The 24,785-nt window shown below is 44.6% G+C and overlaps 2 protein-coding genes and 1 non-coding gene across 9 annotated transcripts; 2 read left to right on the top strand and 1 right to left on the bottom strand.

Moving 5' to 3' along the window:
- Window positions 1-4,344: 4,344 nt before the first annotated feature.
- On the bottom strand, window positions 4,345-23,103 carry CNTROB (centrobin, centriole duplication and spindle assembly protein). 5 transcript variants are annotated; one of them, XM_032498716.1, is made up of 20 exons: window positions 22,979-23,103; window positions 21,815-21,953; window positions 20,935-21,019; window positions 20,592-20,673; window positions 19,953-20,109; window positions 18,904-19,020; window positions 18,567-18,683; window positions 18,127-18,225; window positions 16,815-17,051; window positions 16,338-16,484; window positions 10,173-10,306; window positions 9,466-9,591; window positions 9,104-9,266; window positions 7,967-8,225; window positions 6,645-6,799; window positions 6,316-6,379; window positions 5,969-6,139; window positions 5,665-5,830; window positions 5,130-5,202; window positions 4,345-4,902 (listed from the first exon to the last, which is right to left on the bottom strand). In XM_032498716.1, exons 3-20 carry the CDS (start codon window positions 20,993-20,995, stop codon window positions 4,777-4,779), a joined length of 2,454 nt encoding a protein of 817 aa, XP_032354607.1. In that variant the 5' UTR covers window positions 20,996-21,019; window positions 21,815-21,953; window positions 22,979-23,103; the 3' UTR covers window positions 4,345-4,776. The 5 variants fall into 5 exon arrangements, with proteins under 5 accessions (XP_032354607.1, XP_032354604.1, XP_006193869.1 ...); XM_032498713.1 differs by lacking the exon at window positions 22,979-23,103 and having other exon boundaries at window positions 21,815-22,970; XM_006193807.3 differs by lacking the exon at window positions 22,979-23,103 and having other exon boundaries at window positions 5,698-5,830; window positions 21,815-22,970.
- Window positions 13,001-13,107, top strand: LOC116656935. The gene has a single exon (XR_004311939.1). It is a non-coding gene; the product is annotated as a U6 spliceosomal RNA (small nuclear RNA).
- On the top strand, window positions 23,102-24,772 carry TRAPPC1 (trafficking protein particle complex 1). 3 transcript variants are annotated; one of them, XM_006193808.3, is made up of 5 exons: window positions 23,102-23,176; window positions 23,287-23,385; window positions 23,535-23,605; window positions 23,927-24,065; window positions 24,362-24,772. In XM_006193808.3, exons 2-5 carry the CDS (start codon window positions 23,287-23,289, stop codon window positions 24,488-24,490), a joined length of 438 nt encoding a protein of 145 aa, XP_006193870.1. In that variant the 5' UTR covers window positions 23,102-23,176; the 3' UTR covers window positions 24,491-24,772. The 3 variants fall into 3 exon arrangements, with proteins under 3 accessions (XP_006193870.1, XP_032354616.1, XP_032354615.1); XM_032498725.1 differs by having other exon boundaries at window positions 23,162-23,176; window positions 23,287-23,353; XM_032498724.1 differs by lacking the exon at window positions 23,102-23,176 and having other exon boundaries at window positions 23,212-23,353.
- The last annotated feature ends 13 nt before the right edge of the window (window positions 24,773-24,785 follow it).

The following is a 24,785-nucleotide window of genomic DNA, read 5'->3' as shown; positions in this document are numbered from 1 at the left end:
GACCACAAGTCTACACCAATGAATTCAGTTCTAATCCAAAACCACAAATTCATTCTTGTTTTTTTCCCTTTCCATATTTGTAAATCCCTTCTTCCACAGTGAGAAGCCTGGCTCCCTTTATTCGTAACATATTTATGTATTTGATCAATTCTGTATATGTAACAATTTCCCACCACGTCCTCCCTCACACAGATGCTCACTGGACTCAGTCCAAATGCCAAATGGACTCACTCCTCACCTCCATCGTTGAGCCAGGCAGCCCCTGTGAGGGACCCGCCTCACCCGGCTCGGGCTCCAACCCCCAACACGGCAACTGACATGATCATACGGATTTTCCCCATTAATCGTTAATGCTGTTGATATGGCAAATAATTACATCTATAGACTTTCTAATGTTAAGCAACCCTCATATTTCTGGCATAAGCCTAATTTACGCACACTCCCTCCACACACACACTGTTGGATCCAGTCCTACAAAAGTGTTTAGACTGAAAAGCAATTTAAGTGCTCCACATAAACTATGTTTCTGCCTTCAATTTTGGCTTAATTATTCCTTTCTTCATTTCCAGTTCATCAATGCATTTAAAAATGTATTTTATCTAATGATCCAGTAATCTCACGTCTGGGTATACATACAAAGAAAATGAAAACAGCTAACTGAAGAGACATACGCACTTCCATGTTTACTGCGGCATTATTCACAATAGCCAAGATATACAAACAACCTAAGTGCTCATCAACAGATGAATAAGAAAAGATGTGGTACATATATACAATGAAATACTATTTAACTATGAGAAAAAAAGGACATTCTGCGACTTGCAACAACATGGATGGACCTTGCCTTGAGGACATTATGCTAAGTGAGATAGGTCACACAGAGAAAGACAAATACTGTATGACATGGGAAATTGGAAAAGCAGAGAGTAAAATGGTGTTGACCAAGGGCCAGAGGTGGAGGAATGCAAGAGATGTTAAGGTACAAACTTGCAACTAGTAGATAAGTAAGTCCTTGAGATTAATACACAGTACAATCATTATATACAATAAAACTGTACTATAAACATGAAACATGCTAAAAGGTGAGATCTTAATTGGTTCTAACACTGGAAGAAGTTATAATTATGTGACACCATAGAGGTGCTGGCTAACACTATAATGACAATCACATTGCAATATAAATGTACCAAATCAATATGCTGTACACCTTAAACTTTGTGACACAAAGTTGTAGGCCAAATATATCCCTATTAAAAATATTTTTTAATCTAACATGTTATTTTTAGTTATTTCAGCAGCATGGCCAGTTGATTATCTAGATGCCCTTATTGTTAGAAATACAGGGTCATATTTCCCTTACTTTCCAGCAAACCCAGAAATGCATTAAAAAGTGTCTGTCATAACAACGGGATCCAGCTGTATTTTAGGAGAGCTCTTTGAATTACCTAATCAAGCACACTTTCAGAATCAGAACTTTCTGTTACCTGCCATTACTTCTCCATTACCATATTCTCTCCTTCTAGATATTTGGTCTCCTGGGTCTATAATTTGCTTCTTTTATCTTTGCTCTCATAATTTACAAATTTCCTCTCTTTTATAAACTTGGAGATTTCCTCATTTTTATTCTAATTAACATAAATTGTTTCCGGTAGAGTCCCTTCTGCTTTTTAGCATTTTTTTTCCTTAACCCAAATCTCTTATTCTCTTAACTTTTTTTTCATAGCATCTTTCCTTTCTCAAAAAAGAGCAATAGTTAAAATTTAAGTTCTCTCCTTTATGCTTATTGATGCTGTTTTGTAGGGGCTATTTAGTTTAGTTGTGCAGCTTGGACAAATTTATGTATGTCCAGCGAGTTTTTTTTCTTTATCTACACAGTTAGTCAATACTGGTGATCCTGGGTCCTCTCAGCAATTAGTTTTCAATTTCTCTAAGCGAGGTCCCACTCTCGGTAGAGCAGCCTGCAGGTGGTTCTCCTTCATCCTTAGTTCTTACGCAGTAATGGAGTAACTGACGCATACATAGCAGCCAGGTGGGCTTCGTTTCTCTTGCAGTCAAACATGGTCACGTGACCAAAGTCTCACCAATGGAACATAAGCAAAATTATTGTGTGGCTTTTCCAAGCATGGTCTTAAGACGTTGGACATGGCTTTTTCCCCCTTCTTGCCAGCTGAGAGCCCTACACGGCAATGATCTTGCTTCAACTACATACATATCAACAGTGACCTAGGGACAGCAGAGCAACAAGAGGGAGGGCTCCCGAGACCTAGGTGGCCATGTAGAGCAGCAGGTCCACCCCACTGCTCTGGACCACCACCAGAGAAATAAACCTTTCCCCAAAGCCACTGTACCATTGGGTTTCTTTGTTATAGCAGCCTAGCCTTCACCCTAACACATTTCACCACCAGAATCACCCACCCCCAACCACAGTAGCTGCAGCGATCTCAGGAGACAAACTTCCATACCACATCCTGTCTGTACCCAGTGAGGCCAGAGCTTAAAAGGCTATACCCACCTGCTCTGCACGTGGGCTTTTATGGAGCCCCCAGATGTTTCATTTTTGTCTTTTCCCTCTGAGACCATTTCCAAGATGATTATCAAGAAAAAAGTAGGGGGTTGCTTGATTGAGTTTCCTCCTCCCCAGACCCCTCAGTGGTCTTTGGTGAAGACTTTTATTGTGGGTACGATATATGTTTTTTAAAAGTCAAAGGTGTCTTATTATAACTAGCTCACAAAATAGTTAAGTCAGCACTGTGCCCTTTTCTGATTTTGTTCTGGAGAGCTGGGAAATATTCTCCAGATTTTCCTTCATGTCAAGAAAAATGTAGGGCATGTCGACTTGAGGGTGGCAGGTTGGAATCCAAAAGATAATGAGGTAAGACTGGGTTCATTTTACCAGCTTTTAAAAATGGTATCAAACTATCTCCCACCAATGATGGTAGTGTGCTGTCAATCACAGAGTTTGGTTAAATAATTCTAGGCACTTGAGGTAAAAAATAGAAAAGGGAACATTTCCATAGGTGGGTAAAGAAATAGGGCTTGAAATGTCCATGAGCTAGCGACTGCTGCACGAATTTGCTTTGTGTTTCTTTTGCAGAGAGGGTCCTGAGTGGGACTGATGACAAGTTGTCCTGGCCAGAGTTGGAACAGGGGAAACCACACACCTGCCAGTCGCACGTTTTTATCTTTCTTTTCCTCCTTTCCCCCCCTCCCCAGGGGGCTAGAAAGTTATTTTTAGGTGGAAGGAAATACAGTGGTCCCTTGATACCAGAGGTAGGGGGTTGGTTCCAGGACACCCCTGCAGATACCAACATCCGCAGATGCTCAAGTCCTATATATAAAATAACGAAGTGTTTGCATATAACCTAGCACATCCTCCAGGACTCTAAATCGTCTCTAAATTACATACAATACCTCATACAACGTAAATGCTCCGTAAATAGTTGTAAATACAATGCAAACACTATGTAAATAGTTGCCAGTAAGCAGCAAATTCAAGTTTTACTTTTTGAAACTTTCTGGACTTTTTCCCCCAATATTTTCCATCTGCAGTTGGTTGAAACCGCAGATGCAGAACCCACGGATATGGAGGGCTGACTATAAGATCTAAACATTTGTTACTATGAAATACTTACCAAGTCTATTCTGGAGCTAACCAAACAATTCAGGAGTAAACAGAAGAACCTCATCCTCCTCACAGAATCCAGTAAACTGTCCCTCAACCAAACAGCCAGGACCAGGCCCTTCAGAATCGTATTTGCCATCATCCCCGCTCGCACTGTGCTCCAGAGCTGGAAAGCTGTGTGTGGGTCCCATGGTATCGCTCTTCAATTTAATCTAAATTATACTACGGGTTTTTCAGTGTTGGTACTATGAAGCTGGGGCCTTTCATAGTTTCACACTGATGTCATTTCTTTTCTAATATTGTTTCTCTTTGTTCATTTTGGTACTAGGATGGAAGTTTTCACAAACATGTCTTTTTTTCTTGCCAGAGCTCTAGTCTTTTACACATGTTTTAAAGCCACGAGAGTGAAGAGTACAAGGGGGAGGGTATAGCTCAGTGGTAGAGTGCATGCTTAGCATGCACAAGGTCCTGGGTTCAATTCCCAATACCTCCTCTAAAAATAAATAAACCTAATTACCTTCCCCCACGCCAAAATAAAATAGTTAAATAATACAATAATAAAAATAAATGAAATATTTTAAAAAGAGTGACGATTACAGCATAATATACAGGCTGGCTGGGGCAGAATCTGTCCATCAGAATCCTACTAATGCAATCTGGAAGAACTACCTGTTCCTTAAAAAAGAGAAAACGGTTTCCCAACAATCAAATTTTTACTCAAATTCTTTATACAATAACTTACTCTTTTATTAAAAGTGTTTTTCTGGTTATGAAGTCATACATTCTTGTTCTAGAAAAGTTGGAAAATACAGAAATGTATATAAAGAAGGAAACAGGAATCACCCATAATTCCCCTATGAGCCAGAGCCAGTCACGCTTCAACACCGAGCCTGGGCTCACTGAAACTTCTCAAACTCAGCCATGGACAGTTTTCTTTCAAAGCATTCATGTCTTTTCCCACAGAATATAAAACAGAAACATACAAAAAACATACCCAAATAGAATAAAATGAGTTTTTTCACAAAGTTTTTTTCTTATAAAACCTACGTTTTCCAAATTTCTATGAGTCAGAGACTCTCATACAGACTATTGAGCATTTATTAAAATAATAATAAAAAGAAGAAGAAAACAAAGAAGAGGAGAAGGCAAGGGGCTTATCTCCAGATTCCCCCCCGACTCCGCGCGCTACCAGGGGCCGGGTGCCCACTTTTTTTCCGAGCTGGAGGCTTTTCAGTCTTAGGGGCTGTAGCAAGGCGGCGAGGGAGAGCCTGGGAGGGAATCTGAGAGTTGAGGGAAAAGAAGGAAAACTCAGTGTCGTGTCCTCTCAGTCCCCCACCATTGAGGAAAGGTGTTGTGCGTTGGGAGGGCCAGAACTGGCACAGGGCAAGGACCAAGACACAGAAAATGGAACAGGGATGGAGGGTTCAGGCGATGGAGTGTGCGAAGTGGAGGGACGAGTCAGTGAGAGCCCTTCCACCCACCTCGCCCCTGCCCTACTTTCCCTCACCTCTTTCCGGGGGATCTCACCCAAGCGGGAGTCTGTGTTCCTTCTGGGGACATCATCCCCTCGGCTGTCAGTCCTGCCATGCAAATCAAGGGATGAGGATGGGGGAGCTGGTCCTCCCACTCTCCCCAACACTGGGTGGAAGAACTATTCCCCAGTTCTGTCTCTTAAGAATAAGAACAAACAAACAAGACAAACCCAGGGATCAAATACGAGGAGACATTAGTGGAATCAAATACTGACATACTAGATGGTCACAATCTAGGATTCTGAGTTCTGAGCCGCAGAATAAATAAGAAAAAATTAAGGCAGAAAGACATGAAGAAGAGATTTTTCTTTTAAGAAACAACAGAAAGGTAGAAACAAAAGAGAGGTGGGAAGAAGTGAGAGAGGGAGGAAGAGGAGGAGCCACTGATCTGCATCTCACCCTCATTTCTTCCTCAGAAAAGGACAAACGATGCTACTCAGTGGACAACATGCACACTCCACTCTTCCCTGCCTGACCCATCTGCCTGCCCACAATCCAGATTCCATGCACCTAATCTTTCCTCCCGTCCCTCCAGGCTGGTACCCGCTGTGTTCCAGCCTCTTCAGGTAGAGCAGCAGATCCTCCGCAGGCAGCGCCCCCCAGCCTCGAGCTTGATAGAGTCGCAGCAGCTGAGATACCTCCATCAGCTGCCTCGAGGATGCGAGCCCATCTCCACCTGAGACACATCAGTAAAGGTCTTCATCCCAGAGCCTCTCCCCAGGCCGTGTCCCGTCTCTCCGAATCCCGGAGGGCCTTCAGTTGCAGGTACCAGCTCTACGCCTGAGGCCTTCCCTTATCTGCCGTGACCTCTTACCTCTCTCTGGGGAGCCACCGCGGGGACCACCGCTCTGTGACTGGGCTGAGGGAAGCTCATGGACCCGGAAAAGACTGGACGCCATGGCTAAGGGCACTTTAGTTTTATGGACGGGGGGTGGGAGGCGTGGCACCTGAGGGGCTTCCTCCCAAGTTGGGACAGTCAGAGGACCTAGCACAAGGAAAGAGATTCAAGATCAGAAAATGGGACAAACAGCCAAGGAAGTCCTGCCACCTTAGCCTTCATGAAGCTTTGTCTCCTTTGCCGGCTCCTACAACGCCATCCCTGATAACCAGCTCCCACCTCTTCCAGCCCCAGCCCCGACCTTCTTCAGAGCTGACACTCACCAGACTTGGTGGGCAGCAGGTCGGCAGAGGGGTTCTCGTTGCTCGGGGGTGCTGTCTCCAGCAGCTGAGGGGACAAGACAGTAAGGTTCCCTGAGGACTGATGAAGAAAGAGACCTCTGTGTCTTGGGAGAGTAAGAGCTCGGACTGGTCACCTAAGTTCCAGAAGGGACTACCGTAGTAAGAATAAGATGGGCTGGGAGAGGCAGAAGCTAGGTGGAAGGTTTAGTCCTAAAAGGTGGACGAAGCCACAGTGCAGGACTCCCAGAGCAGAAAGAGGAAATGAGGAAGGGGTGGAGATAACAAGGTGGCACAGGTGGGCCCTCTCTTACCTGCTGCAAAAAATGCTTGAGGCTCTGAAGCTGGGAAGCGGGCGGCAGCCCTTGCTTTAGGAAGCCATCCCTGTCGGACCCAGCATCTTCCTCAGGGAACGGCCGTTCAGCCCTGTGATCGGGATGGAAGGTTCCGACTGCAGAGAAGGCCTCCGCTGTCAAGTGAAACAAGGGTGTGTGTTGTAGAGGGAGGGGGCCCCCCTCCACAAATCAACTCACCAAATGCCTGGAAGGAAGGAGCCTATTTAGTGTAAGCAGAGTATCACAACTAGGAGAAGATGATCAAAGTAGAAAACAGCTGGAGAGGGAAGGGTTGACAGGAACTGAAAGATGGCACAGCTGAATTCTGCGACAGAAGTGCAGACAGGGGAAAGCTGTGGTGCTCAGACTCTGAGTAAGTAAATGCCACCACAGCACAGAATGGTTTAAGATCAATATAGTTCCCTGTGCAGGACAGAAGAAACTTGTACTTCTATTCTATATATAGTAATTAGTATCTGCGAATCTCGAACTTTCAATTTATCCCTTCCCACCCCTTTCACCTCCGGTAACCACATGGATATGAAAATAAATATATGTACGTGTATGTATGACTGAAGCATGCTGTACACGAGAAATAGACAGAACATTGTAAACTGATACTTTCTCAATTTAAATAAGTAAATAAGTAAGTAAATAAATAAATAAATAAAATTAAAAGTAAAAATCAATAGACTTGTTCCGGATCCTTCACTGGATCATGCGCTCATTCTTATTTTGACCTGGGTTGTCATATTTACAACACACAGAGCACCCCATCCACCTGTCACAGGGGTGGCCACCACTCAAGGTCAGCTGATCCAAGGGATGGTTACTAACCCATCAGATTGCCTCTCTTTAAACTGGATCTAAGAAACAGAGACACCAATGTCTCTGCAGGGTTGTCTAGAGTCTCGGCTGGAGTCAGAGTCACAGCTGCTCAAGCGAACCAAAGTTGTGAGAGCAAGAACCAGAATGAGAGAGGGCTGGTCGACCAAGAGGAAGGAGCAGATGCCCGGATGGCAGAGTCTAGAGCCCACACAGGCCCAAAGAGAGGAGGAACAGCTGCCCCAGTTCCTGGCAGCATCCCTGATGCCAACCCCAGTTCTCATTAAGCAGAGATACATCACATTTCTCACTCCCTTTACTTGAACCAACTTGAGTGGATTTCTGCTCCTTGCAACTTATGGTCACTAGACATCTGGGAAACTAAATGCTCAAGTCTCGGACAGAAAGGAAGCTAGACAAGAGGGAGCAAATCAGTGTGTGTAAAGGGAACCCCAGTAACTTCCGTCCCCAGTCACCTGAGGATGAAGTGAGATCAGGCTTTGGCTCTAGGGGCTGGAAGGAATGCTGGCTCTGGAAAGTGGGGCCCAGCAGGAGGCTAAGATCTGGGGAGGGGCTGCAGAGAACAGGCGGCACTCCAGGCAGCTCTTCCCTTGCTTCCCGGCTCTGCTGCAACACTGGCTTTAGGGCCACAGCCACAGGGGGCACAGTCCACATCCTCCTCTCCCCCTTCTCCGGTTCCTGAGGCCCAGGGCTGGATGGGCTGACTGGAGGAACCTGGGCATGAGAGAGAGTGCATTTGAAGAGTCAAGACACAGTACAGATGCTTTAATAGGATTACAAATTAGCATAGTGTCCTTAAAAGGAGATCTGGGGACATTTACCAAATTTCTATCAAATATTAACATGCTTATTTTTCATCTTACAATTCCATTTCTAGAAATTTTATACATATACTTGTATGAAGACATATATTCATGATACTGCTTGCAGCACTGTTTGCAGAAGCAAAATATAGGAAGCAAATTTAATGTCTACCAATAGGCACTTGGTTAAATAAAAAGTCATATAACCGTGAATGGAAGGCTACTGTTTGGGGGCGGGGGAGGCACTCAAGACACTAGGAACAGTGGCTGCTTCGGTGGAGGGAGGGACTGGGAGAAAGAGATGCCAGCATAGTGTGGAGATCACTTTTCACTGTGTGCATTTTTGAACAGTTTTTTTAAAACCATGTGCATATTATTATCTATTCCAAAAATTATTTTAGCTCATAATAAACATTTAATAATTAAAAGAAGGAAGTAGGTGATGCCAATATGAGGATTAAGGGTGAGAATCCCAACCAATTTCTGGCCCTGACCATCATAATTCATTCAGTTGCCCTTTGGCAAAACTAGCACCACATGTTACTCACCACCTCTTGGGCAGAGAGAAGGAAATTATGCCCAAGGCAGTGGAGCCAGTCTGAGTGAGCTATGGCCATGGCAAAAAGACTTATTTGGATGAAACAGTTATTTTTTGCAGAAGTCCATGGACATCTTTCCTAACGCAGGTCCCAGGAACTGAACTACAGGCTTCCCTTGGGAGGGAGCTAGATTTCCACATAAAGGATCAAAACACAGCTCTGAGCAGCTTGGGTCAAGGGCGAGGCCTACCGCGGGGTTGGGCGGCAGGAGAGGGGTGCTGAGCAGCTGGTTTGCCTCCTCCCAGTGGGCCTGCAGCATGGCCTGCAGTCGCTCCACCAGCTCCACCCGCTGCTCCTCTAGCTGCTGGTTCCCACTCTGCAGTTCACGCACTCGTGCCTGCTCCCGGGCCAGTCTAAAGAGAAGCCAGAGGGGTGATGTGGGGCCTTGGAGAAAGCAGAGACTCGGACAACAGGAAGAGTCAGAAGGGAAGGTGAGATGTGAAATTCTGAAAGGAGCTGGGCCCGTGCAGAAAGGACAGGTCTCAGGGGAGGCAACTTGTCATCATTCCCACGGAGGCTGAGGCCTAACAGGGATGCTCCAGGGACCGGTACCTGAGCTCATAGTCCTGAGCCACCTGCTGCTGCCTTTCCTCTCGTTCTGCCATTTCCACCTTGAACTGAGCCAACTGGGTGGACAATTCCTGCTGGTGCTGTCCATTCAGCTCCTGCAGCTGCTTCCTGAGGGGACACAGGTGAGAAATGAGGACTGAGTCTGGAGACAGGAGAAGTAATCAAACAAGGGAAAACCAGAATGTGTGCCTGTGAGAGTCAGCCAGCCAGCCGGCCAACCTGGGCCTGGCACAGGGGGGTTCAGGAAAGAGGTAAGGACAGCTGGTGTCTTAGGATGAGTTCCCCAGAGGCAGAGACTGAGGTGAGGATTTATGGGGAATGATTCAATTAAGAAGCATTTCCAGAAAAAAACTGGGAGGGGAGTAGGCAGAGGAGGCTCAATCCCACAGGGTAATTCTGGAGATGCTGTAGGTCACAGCTTAGCATTGTGCCCATCAGGGGCTAGGGAGCTGGAAATTTTTATTCCTGTACCCACCAGTTATTGGTTAAGTGCTGCTTCCAGTGGGATGAAGACTGAAAATTCCCAAGCATGTCTGGCTCTCCCTGTGAACCCAAAGGCAGCTCTCTCACAGAGAGACTGACAGGGCCGGTGTGTTGGAAAATGGCAAAGGGGTCTGAGAGGGTTTGGGCAGGGCCCCAACACCAGCTGCTGCTGGGGGGACAGGCAGCACCCCTCCAGCCCGGGGTACCTGTGATGCTCCCTCAGGGAGGCTGCTTGCCGCAGGCTGCTCTCCTGAGCCTGCGCCAGCCGCTCTGTCACTCGCTGCTCCAGCTGCACGGCCAACTCCGACTCCATCTGGATCCGCTGGCTTTCATACCGAGCCTGGGGGTAAGGGGAGGTGGGGTAATAGCTCAGTTCTGTTTGGCTTAGAAGAGGATGGAGGATACAAGGTAGACAAAAAACCCACATACCAACATTCCCTCATAAGCCTAAGGGATCAAGAACAAGAATTCTGCCACAAGGAGTGGAAGAGGTTTCCTTTCCTCATTAAGGTGCTCACACCTTATATGTATACAAAAGTAAAAATGACTTTGGACCAAAAAAATGTTGTTTTTTTTTAACCAAAAGAAATGATAGGTAGAACAACCAAGTCTGTTACCATGTCTGAGATAACACATGCAGTATTTCTAGCGCAGCTCCTGAAACCCCCCCCGGGACAGGGGTTCAATAAATGTCCGCGTTCCTTCCTCCTAAAGCAGAATCGTTGTCTCTGTTTTCTCACCTCATATTCTTTCTTCAACTCACTGACATTTCCACTCACAACTAAGAACTTAATTTCTAAATCTCACAGTGGTTATTTCTCAGTCTTTTATCTTACATGATTTCACTGCAACACCTGCCTTTTTCCTTCTAAAATCATTTTTCCCTTCACTCCCATGGGACCAGCAGCCCTGCATCTCATCCTGTCCGACTGTTCCTCAGTCTTGGCTGATTGCTTCTCCTCCAGCTGCCCATCAAAGCCAAATGCTTCCTTGAGTTCTGGCCTCAGTTTTCATTCTGGCCATATGCTATCATTCTACATCACTGATGCTTTTAGGCCTTTTTTTTTTTTTTTTTTTTGCTACCATATATACCTTAAAACCCTTTCTAAATCTCTCTCTTTAAACTGGACTTTCTTCTAAGCTTTAAGCCCATATACCCAGAAATCTACCGAATAGCTCAAATAAAACACATCTAAAAGTGAGCTCATTTGTTTTTCTACCCTAAAACCTTCTTTTGCTGTATTTCCTGCCTGAGTTAATGGCACCTCTCTCCACTGAAACACCCAAGCTATTTGAAAAAAGTGGAACGAGAAAAAAATAGTAAATCTAAAATATGACAAGAAAGAAGAAAATAAACACTGAATAGGCAAGACAAAATAAGATAGAAAGTTAAGACATAGATTCAGCTATGAATAAATTAAATTAATGTTCTAGCTAAAAGGCAAATATATAATGGTTGAAGTAAAAAGGTTAGAAAAATATTTGTCAGGGAAACTCTAAAACAAATGCTTGATTGAAACATGCTGTACACTAGAAATTGACTCAACACTGTAAACTGACTATACTTCACTAAAAAAAGAATGCAAAATAAAGACTAATATAGATCTAGTAATGTAGGCAAAAATAGACTCTAAGGCAAAAAGCCTTATAAGAGATAAAGAGAGTAATCACAAGGATAAAACATTCAGTTTACCAGGAAAGATACAGCAATTTTTTAAATTATATGCATCTAATAACCTCAAAAAGTATAAAGCAAAATCTGACAGACTACAAGAGAAACAGACAAATCCATACTCAGTGAGATTTTAACAGAAAAAAATAAAAAAGAACATAATGGTTTTTTTTTAAGAACATAATGATTTAGACAGCATAGTTAACAAACTAGACACAAAAAGAAATACTCACACAAAATTGCACCAAGCCACTATAAAATATATATTTTCAAGCACACATGAAATGTTTAGAAAACCTGACCATATATTAAGGCATAAGTCTGAATAATTTTCAAAAAATTTAAATAATAAAAATAGCATATTCTCTCACAATGTCCACAAGAAACTCTCAAATGATGGGGATGGGACAAGAAGAAAGAGAAAAGGGAGTGGTGGGGAAAGAGAGAGAGAGAAGTGCAGAGACAACAGACAATGCAGCAAAAATGTCAACTGGTGAATCTTAGTGTATTCATTATACTTACTATTCAAGCAACATTTCTTTAAGTAGAAATATTTCAAAACAAAAAGGTAGGTGGAATACATATATGTAAGTAATTTTTTAAAAAGACCCTGCTCTCTAATCACAAACAGATAAGCTATAAATCAATAATAAAAAACACCCTATAGTTTGGAAATAACCCAGGAGATCAAAAAGTTAATTATATAAAAAAACAGTATTATTCAGAACCAAACAATAAAGAAACTATCACACAGGATAAGTTACAGGATCAGTACTTATGGAGAAATTTAGAAGAGAAGGCTGAGAAAATGAACAAGTAAGCATTCGTGTTAAGAAGATTTTTTTAAAGAATAGCAGAATAAACCAACATAAGGAAGGAAATAAAGTACAGGAAGGAAAAAATAGAAAAAAAAAGATCAACAAAGCCAAAAGTTAATTCTCTGGAAAATAAATTCAATTAAACCACAAGTAAGACGGTTTTAAAAAAAGAGGATGAGAGGATGACACAAGTGAATAATATCCAGAATGAAAAAGTAGAAAAGATGCCATGGACATTAAAAGGTTAAAATTATGAACAACTTTAAGTCAACAGATTACAAAATATAGACTAAATATATATAGAGAGAGAGCACCAAAAAAATTCAAGAATAAATAGAAAGCCTAAATATTTCTATAAATATTAAAGAAACAAAGTCAGTAATCAAATATCAAGTATTCAAGAAATACATTAAATCTAACCTTACAAACTATTTTGAAGTATAAGAAGAGAGGGATTAGATCATGTTTCTAGTACTGGCAGATTAAGTTATCTAATGCTGAACAAAAACAAACAAACTGAATAAAATACTAAAAAATACATCTAGTGCTCGCTTCGGCAGCATATATACTAAAATTGGAACAATACAGAGAAGATTAGCATGGCCCCTGCGCAAGGATGACACGCAAATTCGTGAAGCGTTCAATATTTAAAAAAAAAAAAAGAAAAAAAATCTATATCTATATCTATATCTATATCTATATCTATATCTATCTTCCTAAAAAGCATCAAAGAGGTAACGAAACAGTATGGAATTACTAGGCCAAAGTAAAGGAAAAATGGGAGCCTGGCCAGGTTACAAGTGTGGTAGATAGCCATTTTTACCTTGGGGTTATCTGCCTATCCTAGGAAATTGAAACCTTTGTTTTGACTGCCTTTCAAAAGCAAATGAACAGAAATCAAAGGCCAAGGCCCACTTCAGTTACAGAGTCTAACTGGAGATACTCCCCACAAAAAAACCTGAGATTTCAATGAGCTTCACCCTCAGAGTGAAGGTGAACCTGAGTGGAAGAGTACATAAAATTAAAGCTCAGTTTGAATCACCCAGGAATCCCAACCTGGAAAGTTTGGTTTAAATTGATCCTGGACTTACAGTGTCTTTCAGGGCTTGGTAGAAGCAAATGCAAATTTTCTCTGGAGCAAAATACTTTCATTATAGGCCTCAAATTATGACTATGATTTTTCAAATACAAGGTCCAGCACACAGTAAAAAATTAACAGGGCCTAAAGAAACTAAACTCCATGGGAACCAGCAAAAACAAGGGACAATAGAAAAGGATCCTCAAACACTTCAGAAATTGGAATTATCATCTATAGATAATAAAACAGTTTAAAGTAATCAAAGGCAAACTTGAAAATATCAAGAACAAGAAACTATGAGAAATAAAGATTTGAAAATAAAAATAATAGTAGTTTGTAAAATAAAAAATATAATAAATGAAAATTTAAACTCAATGAGTGGATAGAACAGTAGATTAGACAAAGTTGAACAGAGAATTGGTGAACTGGAAGACAAGAAATTATCCAGAGTGAACATGAAAATACAAAAGATGGAAAATACAAAACAGAGGATGAGCAACATAGATACAGGGAAAGGGGCTCAAATATACTCAATCAGATTCCAGAAAGAGATGGCAGAGATAATGGAGGAGAAATGATATGCAGAGATAATGACAGAATTTTCCAGAATCGAAGAAAGACAACTTCCACTTATGCAAGAAGACTAAAGAATCCCCAAAAGAATTTCTTTTCTTTTCTTTTTTTTTTAAAATACATGAACCACACCCCAGTAAACCTGATAAAAAACTACAAAGAGAAAGTTTCAAAAGCAAGAGTGGTCAACTGAGAGCTGACTTCTCAACAGCAATAATGGAAGCCAGAATGATGTTCTCAGTATGTTGGAACAACTGCCAGCCTAGAATTTTACACCCAGGAACTATTTCAAAAATGAATGTGAAATAAAGACATTTTCAAAAGCGAATTAATAAATGAATAGATGAATGAATGAAGAAAGAAAGATGGATTTTGCCACCAAGTAGAACATGCCAGACAGAAGGTCTGAGTTCAAAGAAGGGAAGAAAAGCAAAGAAAGTAGTAAATTATGTGGATACCTCTAAATGAATACTGACTTTATAAAACAAATTAATAATGTCTCATGGTGGTTTTTTACTTTTAAAAAATAGAATTAAAAAAAAAAGAGTGATCATAAAAAGAAAAAAGGAGTAATGTCACACAGAGTAGGAAACATCAGGGGTCAGTCCTTACACTAAAACAACCATTAAGCTCAGAAAAAACTGTCAAAATCAACTATTTGGGAATTCTGAAACCTGATCAGATGCCTAAAGCAACCAGGAGAGTGCTTGTTGAAGGAAGAGGCTGCTGAACTTTGGTAAGAGAGCTGCATGCGTGAACCAGCTACCATCCCCCATCTGTGTTACTAGAGTGGCTGCCTGAAGCAAGGGGAGTAAGGACCTTATCCTCCAAAAATGTGGGACTGCAAGTCTTGGTCAGTCTGGAAGTTCCCTGAGGAACCAGAGAGGACAACTGCCTTTGCTTTAAGCTCCTTGGGCTACAGAGACTTCTCTGGTTCCATCCATCAGAAGATTTAAAGAGACATATATACTCTTTTTAAAAAATTTTTGGGGCAAGGGGAAGGGGAACCCAGACATTTAAGAAAATCTGTTAGGTCACAAGATAATCACAGAGATAATGGAACAGAAATGTCAATTACCACACACAACAAGAAATACTATTTGCAAAAACCATTTGGAAAAGTCACTATACAAATAGATGGCTGTGGCCATCAAAATAAATCCCTGAGGAGGGAAAGAATATGATTTCCAGAGTTACTACAGTACTCAAAATACCCAGATTTCAACAAAAAATTATAAAACATGCAAAGAAATAGGAAAATATGCCTCATTCAAAGAAAAAAGAGACTCTAACAGGAACTCTCCCTATAGAAGCCCAGACATTGGGATTACTAGTCAAAGACATTAAATCAAGAGTCTTAACTATGGACACTATATGGACAACAAACTAAGGGAAATCAGAACAATGTAAGAACAAATAGGAAGTGTCAATAAAGAGATAGAAATTATAAAAAGGAACAAACAGAAATTCTAGAGCTGAAAAATACAATTGATGATATAAAAAATTCACTACATAGTACTATGTACCTACTAGAATAGCCAAAATCCGGAACACTGACACGCCAAATGTTGGTGAGAATGTGGAACAACAGGAATTCTCATTCATAGGTGTTGGAAATACAAAATGGTACAGTCACTTTGGAAGACACTATGGTGATTTCTTACAAAACTAAAGGATAGGTAACTATCCTTACCACATATCCAGCAACCACAACTACTAGACAGACTCCCCAGCTAGCTGGTGAGCTCCCTGTTGGCCAGGACTGTTCCCAGTTCCTAACTCAGAGCTTAACATAGAGGGGCCTTCAACAGGCTTACTGAATGCACGCGTTCACACACACAGCTAGCGCCAGTTCAGGGGACACAGCAGCTTATAAATTGCTACTGAACTGTTTACTAACGTCTTTGCCCTTGGCCCTCCATGATAAATGAGTCTCCATGTGGTCAGTCCTCCAATTCAATGGGCGAGGTGAAAAGTAAAGAGTGTGTTTTTTCAAACACTGGCCTCACTAACTCAGAAACTGGGTATCTCCTTAAGTCAATCATTAATAAGGAAAAAAGTCTCTTAGAAACTCATTAATTTGCCCTTTACACACAAAAAAACAGAGGTCCATAAAGGTCAAAATTCTAGTTAGAAATGGGAGCGTCTGCCATGACTCCTAAAAGTCCCTCTGCCTCAGACCCACTTCTCCTCACCAGGAATGCTCCTCAGGAGCCCTCTGCCTCCTGACCTGCACCAGGCTCATCTCCAGCTGCAGGGCATCTCTCTCTCTGCGAGCTGTATCCAGGTCTCCTTCCAACCGCCGCACCTCAGACTGCACCAAGGCCAGCTGCTGCTGCGCCTCTCGGGCTGCCTGCGACTCCCTCTGGGTGTTCCCCTAAGAAAGGGAAATCAAACTGAAGTTCGTACCTCACTTCCTGTCTCCTGGTTACCTCAATTCCCCGATTCATCCTTCCAAACCCTAAAACCCAAGCTTCTTCTCTCTTCATATTTGACCTATTTCCTGATATCTCTGTTTAATCTCACCCTTCGGCCTCCCATGTATTTGATGCCCCAGACCTTCCTGCAGGCCCTACACTCTCAATCTTCTCTCCCACATACAGTTCTTCCCTCTCCATCCCAGTCCCTGTGCCGCATATTCTGACATCCACCTCATTCGATTATTTTGTCCCTAACCTGTTCCCCATTCTCCAGCTGCCGCTTTTACCTTCTCCCTTTCCAGCTGAGCCTGGCTCTCCTCCTGCAGTGCCTGGTAGCGTTCCTTAAGCTGACGCTCTTGCTGGGCCCGGGTCTGCCGCTCTTCTTCTAGGGCCACCTGAAGGGTCTCCAAGAGTCGACGCTCACTGAGTTGCCCAGCCCGAGCCTCATCCCGTTCGTCCTGCAGGGCCCGGCACTGCTGCTGTTCTAGCTCCAAGCTCAGGGTTAGCGCTTGCCTTTCCTCTTCCTATAGCCCCATGAGGAAACCAAGATCCTTAGCATGTCCTCAAGAGACCAGCAATCTGCCCCTCACCCCCATACAATGTGACCACTGAGAATTATATCCATTAAAATGCAACACTTAACAAGCCTGCAGGATTATAATGTAGTAAATAAGAGCTTCTGTTCCAGAATTAGGTAGATCTGGGTTCAAATCTCAGATGAATCCCAGCTCTGCATTTACTATGTGTTCTCAGGCAGACATCCTAATCTGTAAAATGGGCATAACAGTACAGTCTACTGTATGAGGATTAAAGTTAAAAGCATATGAAATTGACACAATATTGTACTTCAATTAAACAAAAGATTTATAAAGCATATGTAAAGCATGTAGCAGAGTGCCTGGCATGTAGTAAACACTCAACATACAATAGCGATCACCATCATCATCAAAAGAAATTCCAGAAAGACTAGAAAATCCAGCCTACACCCACGCACTAGCCAATCGGCAGCCATCATCAGCACTCTTTTTTTGTTTTGTTCTGTTTTATTTTGTTTTATGAGGGAGAGGTAATTAGGTCATCAGCACTCTTGGATGTAGCCTGTTAAGAATACAAGTAACAGCATGCATGTAGCAAGCATGTGTCATGCATGCAAGAAATTCTAAACCTGGCTACTAATTCATAGGGGTAATCATCTTATCATTTCAGCAATTAGAAACTTGCTCATCCCATACCATTTTTGGCTATGCCCTAGACCAGAGTTCCCAAACCTGGCTGAACAAAATCACCTAGAAAATTCCTGAAAATACTTAGGTTCCCCAACCTCCTATATATCAAAACCTCTGGGAAAAGGTCCCAGAAATCTATATTTTACAATAATTCCACAGATAATTTTAGTGCAGGTACAATTTGCAGAGTCTTTCAAACTTACTTTGAAAGAGCTCACTTTCTATAGTGTATCTAGCAGAACTAGCAGAACTAGACGCACACTTTGCCCTGGTGCATCTCAAATTATGAACTCCCACAATCCACCAAAACCCCATATCCCTCTCAAAATAGTTAACAGCCTCTACTGGAATTAACCCTGCCCAGCGTTCTCACCAGGGTCTCTCTTTCCCGTTGCTGCAGTCTGGCACTTTCCTGCTCACGATTCAGGGCCTCCACGGCCTCAGAAAGGCTTTGTTCCAGGCGGGTTACTGTCTTTCGGGGAGAGAGGAATGCAGGACAGAGGAACTGAGGGGAATCCCTGTACATTATATTTCAAAAATAATTAACAACGTAAACTTTAAAGGCAAGAATTAACTAAATGACTTGCAGGCCAAAGAGAAGACCATGTGGTGTGAGGAAAACTGGGAAGATGATCAATGATGCAAGTTTCACAGCAGAAACAGTGAAGGGAGAAGAAATGGGAGAACTGTCAGGCCCACTACTGCAAGACTGAGGTCAATCTGTTGGGAACCCTGATTCCAGAGCCATTTCTACCCTCTTCCACCCAGCCATCAGTGACTAGGTTCTAATGCCGCGTGATCCAGGTTGCCCACCTCCTGCTGCTTGCTTCTAGTGAGTTCAGCGGCCTGGCGTTCCTCCTGGAGTCCCCGAAGCACCTCTGTCCGCTCAGCTTCATGCCGGTTCCAGCCCTCCACCACGCGGGCCAGGGTCTCAGGAGAGGAAAGTCAGACAGAATTTCAAGTAATTTTTTTGCCCTCTTTCCGCCCACAGGAGCAGGGTCAACAGCCACCTTCTCCCAGTAGTCAGCAAACCTACCCCACACCCAGCTCCTAAAGTGAACAAAGAAACACTGGGTGGACTCCCCCTATTCACTATTAACTGGTGCCCCACCCCATGGAGAGACCCACCCACCTTCCGCTACCCTGGCACCTTGTCCAGTTGTTCAATCATGATATCTTTCTTGCGGTCGGCAGTCACAGCCACGGCTAACTGTTGCTGAAGCTCTAGCACTCGGGTCTGCAGGCTCTGAATGTGGCGCTCACAATGCTGAAAAGAAGGGTGGGGAGTCTAGGTGTTACTATCCTTAGTCTGACCAAAGCACCAAACTTTCCAGCATCTCTATGGGGAAATGGGCTGGAGACAGGGAGCCTGGGTCCCAAGAACAGAATAGGTTTGGAGCAGGAGAATCAGGAATTCTGGAGCAGGAACCTTGAGGCCTGAGACCTCCAACATCTTCTTAGGCCACCTCATGAAGCAGGGGCTTAGCTTCCAGGCTCTTCCCTTTCCCAAATCTTCTGAGAAAAATTTCCAAGGACCTTTTGGCAGGGCTGCAGCAGCCCACGCTGCAGAGTGGGAAGTTATTCCTGCCTTAAGAAGCTTATTGGACACAATGATTCAATAGAACAAGGAGAAAGGGGAGAACCTTTCATTCATGCCCCGGCAGTTTAAAATAGAGGAAGAGAGGGTTTCAAAAATGACAGCACAGCCAACGATTTCAACTTTTCCTCTGTCTCGTCCCTCTCTGTCCCTTTCAGACAGGCTGGGGCTCAGAGAGATAAAGCTCATTATTTCACCGATAGCTATAAAAGCTTTGCACAAGCCAACAAAGTTGGTTGTTCATTCACCAAACATGTATGGAGTACTTCTATGTGTTAGGTATAGTCTAAACTTTAGGAGGACAATGCTGAACAAGATATGATATGACCCACATGGAGCTTAGATTTTAGAGGGGAGAAACAAACAAGATCTATCAGACTTTCATAACCTATATGAAGGAAATAACAGAATGATCTGAATGAATACGTGGAGGGTCGGTGTACCATTCTAGACAGGATGGTCAAAGAAGGCCTCCCTGAAGAGCCAAGAGCCATGTGTGCAAAGTCCCAGCTGGTAGGCTCTTAACTAACTTTCAGCCCTTTTCAGCACTCGGCCCTATTTCTAATCTTTGCTGCTTTCAGAAGGAAGACTTTATATCTCACCTTGCGACGAGTATGCTCTGAATCCAGTGCATCTCTCAGCCCCTGAAAATCCGGGGGATTGAGTGGGGGCCCTGGCCGAAGGCTGGCATAGCGGGGAAACAGATCCTCCAGGGCTTGGGCTGAGCTAGATGGAGACAAGTCTTGCAGTGGCCGGGTGCTGAGCAAATCAGGTAGAAAATATTAGGGTTGGGAAAGCTTTTGAGATCCACTAGTCCAACTGCGACGTTTTACAAATGAGGAAACTGAAACTCAGGGCAAGAGACTTGCCGAAAGTCAAAAGCTCAGAGATAAGTGACAGGGCCACAGACAGCACACAGGTTCTGTGATTCGCCCTATAGTGCTCCCTCCTCTGTCTCATACTCCCTGAAGTACAAGTCTCAGCAGAAACAAGCTAACTCCTCTGGAGGAGGAAGGACTAGAAGCTGGGAGAAAGCCAGGTACTAGGCAGAAGATACCCATTTACCTGTAGGAGTAAAGGGGATAGAACAGAGGAGAGAAAGGATGAAAACTGAAAGCTAAGTGACAAGCATCTTAGGTCCCTAAGAGGTACAAAAGCAGTAAAGGGAGACTAATGGATAGAGCACTTGGCTTTCCAAGAAAGAAAGTGAACCAGCCAGAAGAACCCCAAGGAGAACTCACTTAAGCAAGGTGGCTGTACAGTCACTGTCAAAGGAATCCTCTTCCCGTCTCTCCGAGTCAGCGCTTGGAGTAGGGGCATCCCCTGCAGGCAGCCAGAGGGATCCACAGGCAGGGTCAGGTAAGGATGGGAACAGGGACCACTTGAAGGAGAAGAGAGGAGAGGTCCTTCCTTTCCACTTTACCCTCTCCTCCCACCCCTCTCCCAAAGAACTGGGGCCTTTCCTCCTGAAGTCTCTTTTCTCAGAGGTCTAGGTCCCCAGCTCACACATACTCCACTTCCTTTCTCTACTTTTTCTCATCCCTTAAATCTAGGTTCTCCTCTATAGGCAAGGGGTTTACTCACGATAGGCCACATCACGTGAAGTTTGGAGCATGCTCTGGAGTTGACCCCGAACACTTTCCATCTCAAAGATATGCCTGGAACCATCCTAGAAAAGAGCCATGTGGAAATCAGATGTAATAATCCATATTCTACCTACTGCCAGGGTAGATGGCATCCACTAACCTCTAAAGCCCAATAATTTTTAATCTAGCACCTGGGAAAGCAAGAAAAACAGAACTGACCCAATAAGAAACTCAAATGTTCACAGAAGCCAGACAAGTAGCATAAATGAATTAACTGGGCACCTTAAGACAAGAATGGTGAGGATTCCTGCCAGCTAGACAGCAAGTCCCTTTCCCCTATCTAAAGACTCTGCAGTCCATGGCTATCAGTTTTTCAAACTCTGGGAGGCTTAACTAGTCTGCAAATTGGTTATGACACCTGTTCTATCCAACACTATCTTCTCTGTAACACGTATAATTGATTAAACTATGTTTTAATGACTTAAATGCCAAATTTTGAGCTATACAATCAAAATAGTTTTGAGCTGGAAGGATCTTAGCCTATGTTGCTGCTATCCTTAAGTCCCTAGTTGCCTCCTGGGATGAAGAAACCTTATCCTCACTCCCAGCATCCATGTCCCAATCAAAGCACAGCAACCCATCCCACAGATGTCTCTGGCAAACAAACAATATTAGGAAGTTTCACAATTTTCCAAATTATGGTGGCCCAGGCCACTCTCTCTCTCATAAACATTTGCTCCCAGGCACAAGCATAGCTGACTATGTAGTTAAAAGGAAATTGGAATCCAACAATAGAAGTTCAAGCCTCAGTAAAGCTAATTTTTTTAACCATCCCCAATCCCAAGACCCCAGAGGTCCCCAAGACACATCTCCCTCACCTTTTTCTTCAAGTTGTTCTCCAGTCCAGCCGACAAGCTGCAACTCAGCTCTTGTGCCAAGCCATCTAACACCTCATGAGGAGGTGGGGAGGTGGAGGGTAAATACAGCTGGGCTCGGGCCGTGGTCTCTGCCTGACGACTGAGGTGCAAAGAAGCATAGAGCTGGGAGGTTACTTCAGAGGACACTTGGTTCAGCCCAGGGGCTTCTGATGAATCACTCAGGAGATCCTTGGCCCTGAGAGGTGAGCTGGGGCTGGTAGCTGATGTTGCCATGAGTACAGGGAAGAGACAACTGCAGACAGCAAAGCTGGGAACTCCTGGTTCTGCTTTAGGAGATCCCAGGGGAAAAGTACCAGAAGGAAGATTTGGGAGAAAGGAGGAAGACTCCAAGTGAAGGATCCTTGTTGAATGAAGGTACGGAGGCTTTCTGGTTAGAGGAAAGGTTTCCAAATGTCCCAGAGGCCATGGGAGAGGGCAAAGGATTTTCTTTCCATAGCTCCTGGGAATGGTGGGAAAGAAGGGTGCAGCAAGGAAGGGGTGGGGACAGAAGACCTACTGCGGGGCAACAGCACCACTGCAGTTCCTCTAGAGTGCCCAAAGCTTCAGATCAACCTCTAGAAAAGGCTATCACTGGTCAACCGAGCTCTTAAGTTCTCACACCCAGACTGTGCAAAGTGAAACAGACTCAGACTCAACAGGGGCCTAATTTTCGTCCAGCTGGCTTATCCGCCAGTCACCGGGCTCACGCTCCCCACCTCCCCACAACCCTCCGTCCACGGCACCCGTTCTACCCAGGGTCAACCCTCACATACATCCCTTCCGATCCCTCCTGGCAAGAAAGCCATAGCAAGGCTCCCCAGAATCCCTCCCACCCTATTACCCGCAAAGAATCTTTGTGAACACTCAATCACGCCCTCAGACGTCCGTAAAATGTACAGGGCCTGAAGCCTAGCCTGAGATCCTCTACCCCGACCACACCGTTCCGACTAGTCTCCACACTTCCAGTCCTCAGCCTTGCAATTTGCCAAGGTGGGAACGAGGGATTGCCCTCTTCCTCTAAGCCCCGGTCCAGGAAGACCAAGACACCCCCTTTCTCGCGCCCTTCCCCACACTCAAAACCGTTGGCAGCCTCCCGCCCACCGTCCGTAACCCCGCCTCGCTCGCCTTGATGACGTCACCTGCCCAGGAAAACTCTCCGCGGCTCTCAACTTCTGGCGCCCGAGCCTAAACACGCACGCGCAGATCCGGAAGCCACGATTGGCTGAGGGAGGTATAGGGGTGAAGCTGTAGCGTGAGGACATGGTGGGGGCGGGGCTCCGCGAAACCGGAAGTATCGAATGACGGGCATTCCGAGCAGTTCCGGTGAGTCCGGGGGTTGGGTACCCCTCTGGTTGGAGGGATCTGGGACTGAGAACTGGAGCCCAGGGAGTGTGGGCGGTTCTGCAGCGAGGCTCACATTCTCTGACCTGCAGATGACTGTCCACAACCTGTACCTGTTTGACCGGAATGGAGTGTGTCTGCATTACAGCGAGTGGCACCGTAAGAAGCAAGCGGGGATCCCCAAGGAGGAGGTGATCAGAGGGCCCCGCGCAACCTGGGTGACCTCGCATATCCAAATGCACATAGCCCCAGTCCAGCCCTCCTCTCCAACCCTGGCTCGTTCCCACCCCTGCCCCGTCTCTTTTTAACAACCGAGAACTAACTGCCCCTCTCCCTTCAGGAATACAAGCTGATGTACGGGATGCTCTTCTCTATCCGCTCGTTTGTCAGCAAGATGTCCCCGCTAGACATGTACGTGGAGTCTGAGGGGATGTTGAGGGAAGGAGGGAATTTGGGGGTGGGGGAAACTTTCTGGAGTGGAAGTGACATTGGTCCCCAGAGAGGGTAAGAAGACAGAGAGAGTGCTGAAGCTGGCAGGAACGGTGGTGGGGAAGATCTGAAGCTAGAGGTTGGGTGCAGGAGCTAAATTGAGGGGTGAAGATGGGAGGTGTCTTTACTCACCCAGGCTCCTACAAACGGTTTTGTTTAAAGAGGGAGTCAACCTAGAGTGTATCAGAAGTATCTCTTTGGGAGAGATTACGCTCCCATTCCTTAACATCCTCATCTCTGCAGGAAGGACGGCTTCCTGGCCTTCCAAACTAGCCGTTACAAACTCCATTACTACGAGACACCCACTGGGATCAAGGTTGTCATGAATACTGACTTGGGCGTGGGACCCATCCGAGATGTGCTGCACCACATCTACAGTGCGGTCAGTGCCAGCCCCTTGGACCCTTCCCCTAAAGCCTCAATAGCCATGGCCACTTAGAGTCCCAAGATTCCTTCAGCTTTCCTATCTCAATCCTAATTTATTGTTTCTCTGTTGAAGTCAGTTTTCTTGGGACCCTTTAGGTCCTTATATACTCCCACCACCATTTTCTCCTCAAGGAGGGTTTTCCTCCCAGCCCTTGATCCCCGTGCATTCACATACCCTTGAGGTTATACTAGATTTGGGGTTGAAAACAAGAAGTCTCCAAAGCCTGGCTCTAACACCCTCCCCCTCCACAGCTGTATGTGGAACTAGTGGTGAAGAATCCCCTGTGCCCGTTGGGCCAAACTGTGCAAAGTGAGCTTTTCCGCTCTCGACTGGACTCCTACGTCCGCTCTCTGCCCTTCTTCTCTGCCCGGGCTGGCTGAAGGAAGCACTCTACCTCACTCCTCAGAAGAATCCCTGTCTGTCCGGGGCCCTTCCTAACCTGTTTCACCTGAGGGCTCCCACTGCAAGCCCTGCTGCCCCACCCTCGTCCCAGCCGCCACGGTCAAGCCCCTTGACAGCCCTCCCAGGGGAACAGCCTAAAGCCCTCGCATCAAAGGAAGGCAGGCTACAGGAGTCCTTTCACCTCCAGACCAGGTCCTCTCTCCAGTTTTATCCTCTGTTTGACCCTGCGAGAAGTACAGAATAAACTTTTTGTCACCCTCTGCAGTTTGAGTG

This window comes from Camelus ferus, chromosome 16, assembly GCF_009834535.1.
Source record: "Camelus ferus isolate YT-003-E chromosome 16, BCGSAC_Cfer_1.0, whole genome shotgun sequence".
NCBI classification, from domain to species: Eukaryota; Metazoa; Chordata; class Mammalia; order Artiodactyla; family Camelidae; genus Camelus; species Camelus ferus.
The sequence above is the reverse complement of the archived record's forward strand: the minus strand, read 5'-3'. Positions and strand labels throughout refer to the sequence as shown.

Excerpts from the sequence above, each read along its gene's own strand:
- TRAPPC1 (XM_006193808.3), top strand. The coding sequence starts at position 23,287 with ATGACTGTCCACAACCTGTACCTGTTTGACCGGAATGGAGTGTGTCTG. Across the intron at positions 23,386-23,534 it reads CGGGGATCCCCAAGGAGGAG|GAATACAAGCTGATGTACGG; the intron begins GTGATCAGAGGG and ends CTCTCCCTTCAG. Across the intron at positions 24,066-24,361 it reads TGCACCACATCTACAGTGCG|CTGTATGTGGAACTAGTGGT; the intron begins GTCAGTGCCAGC and ends CCCCCTCCACAG.
- CNTROB (XM_032498713.1), bottom strand. The coding sequence starts at position 22,087 with ATGGCAACATCAGCTACCAGCCCCAGCTCACCTCTCAGGGCCAAGGAT. Across the intron at positions 18,226-18,566 it reads CTAGAAGCAAGCAGCAGGAG|ACAGTAACCCGCCTGGAACA; the intron begins GTGGGCAACCTG and ends TCTCCCCGAAAG. Across the intron at positions 6,800-7,966 it reads TGATCTCACTTCATCCTCAG|CGGAGGCCTTCTCTGCAGTC; the intron begins GTGACTGGGGAC and ends TTCACTTGACAG.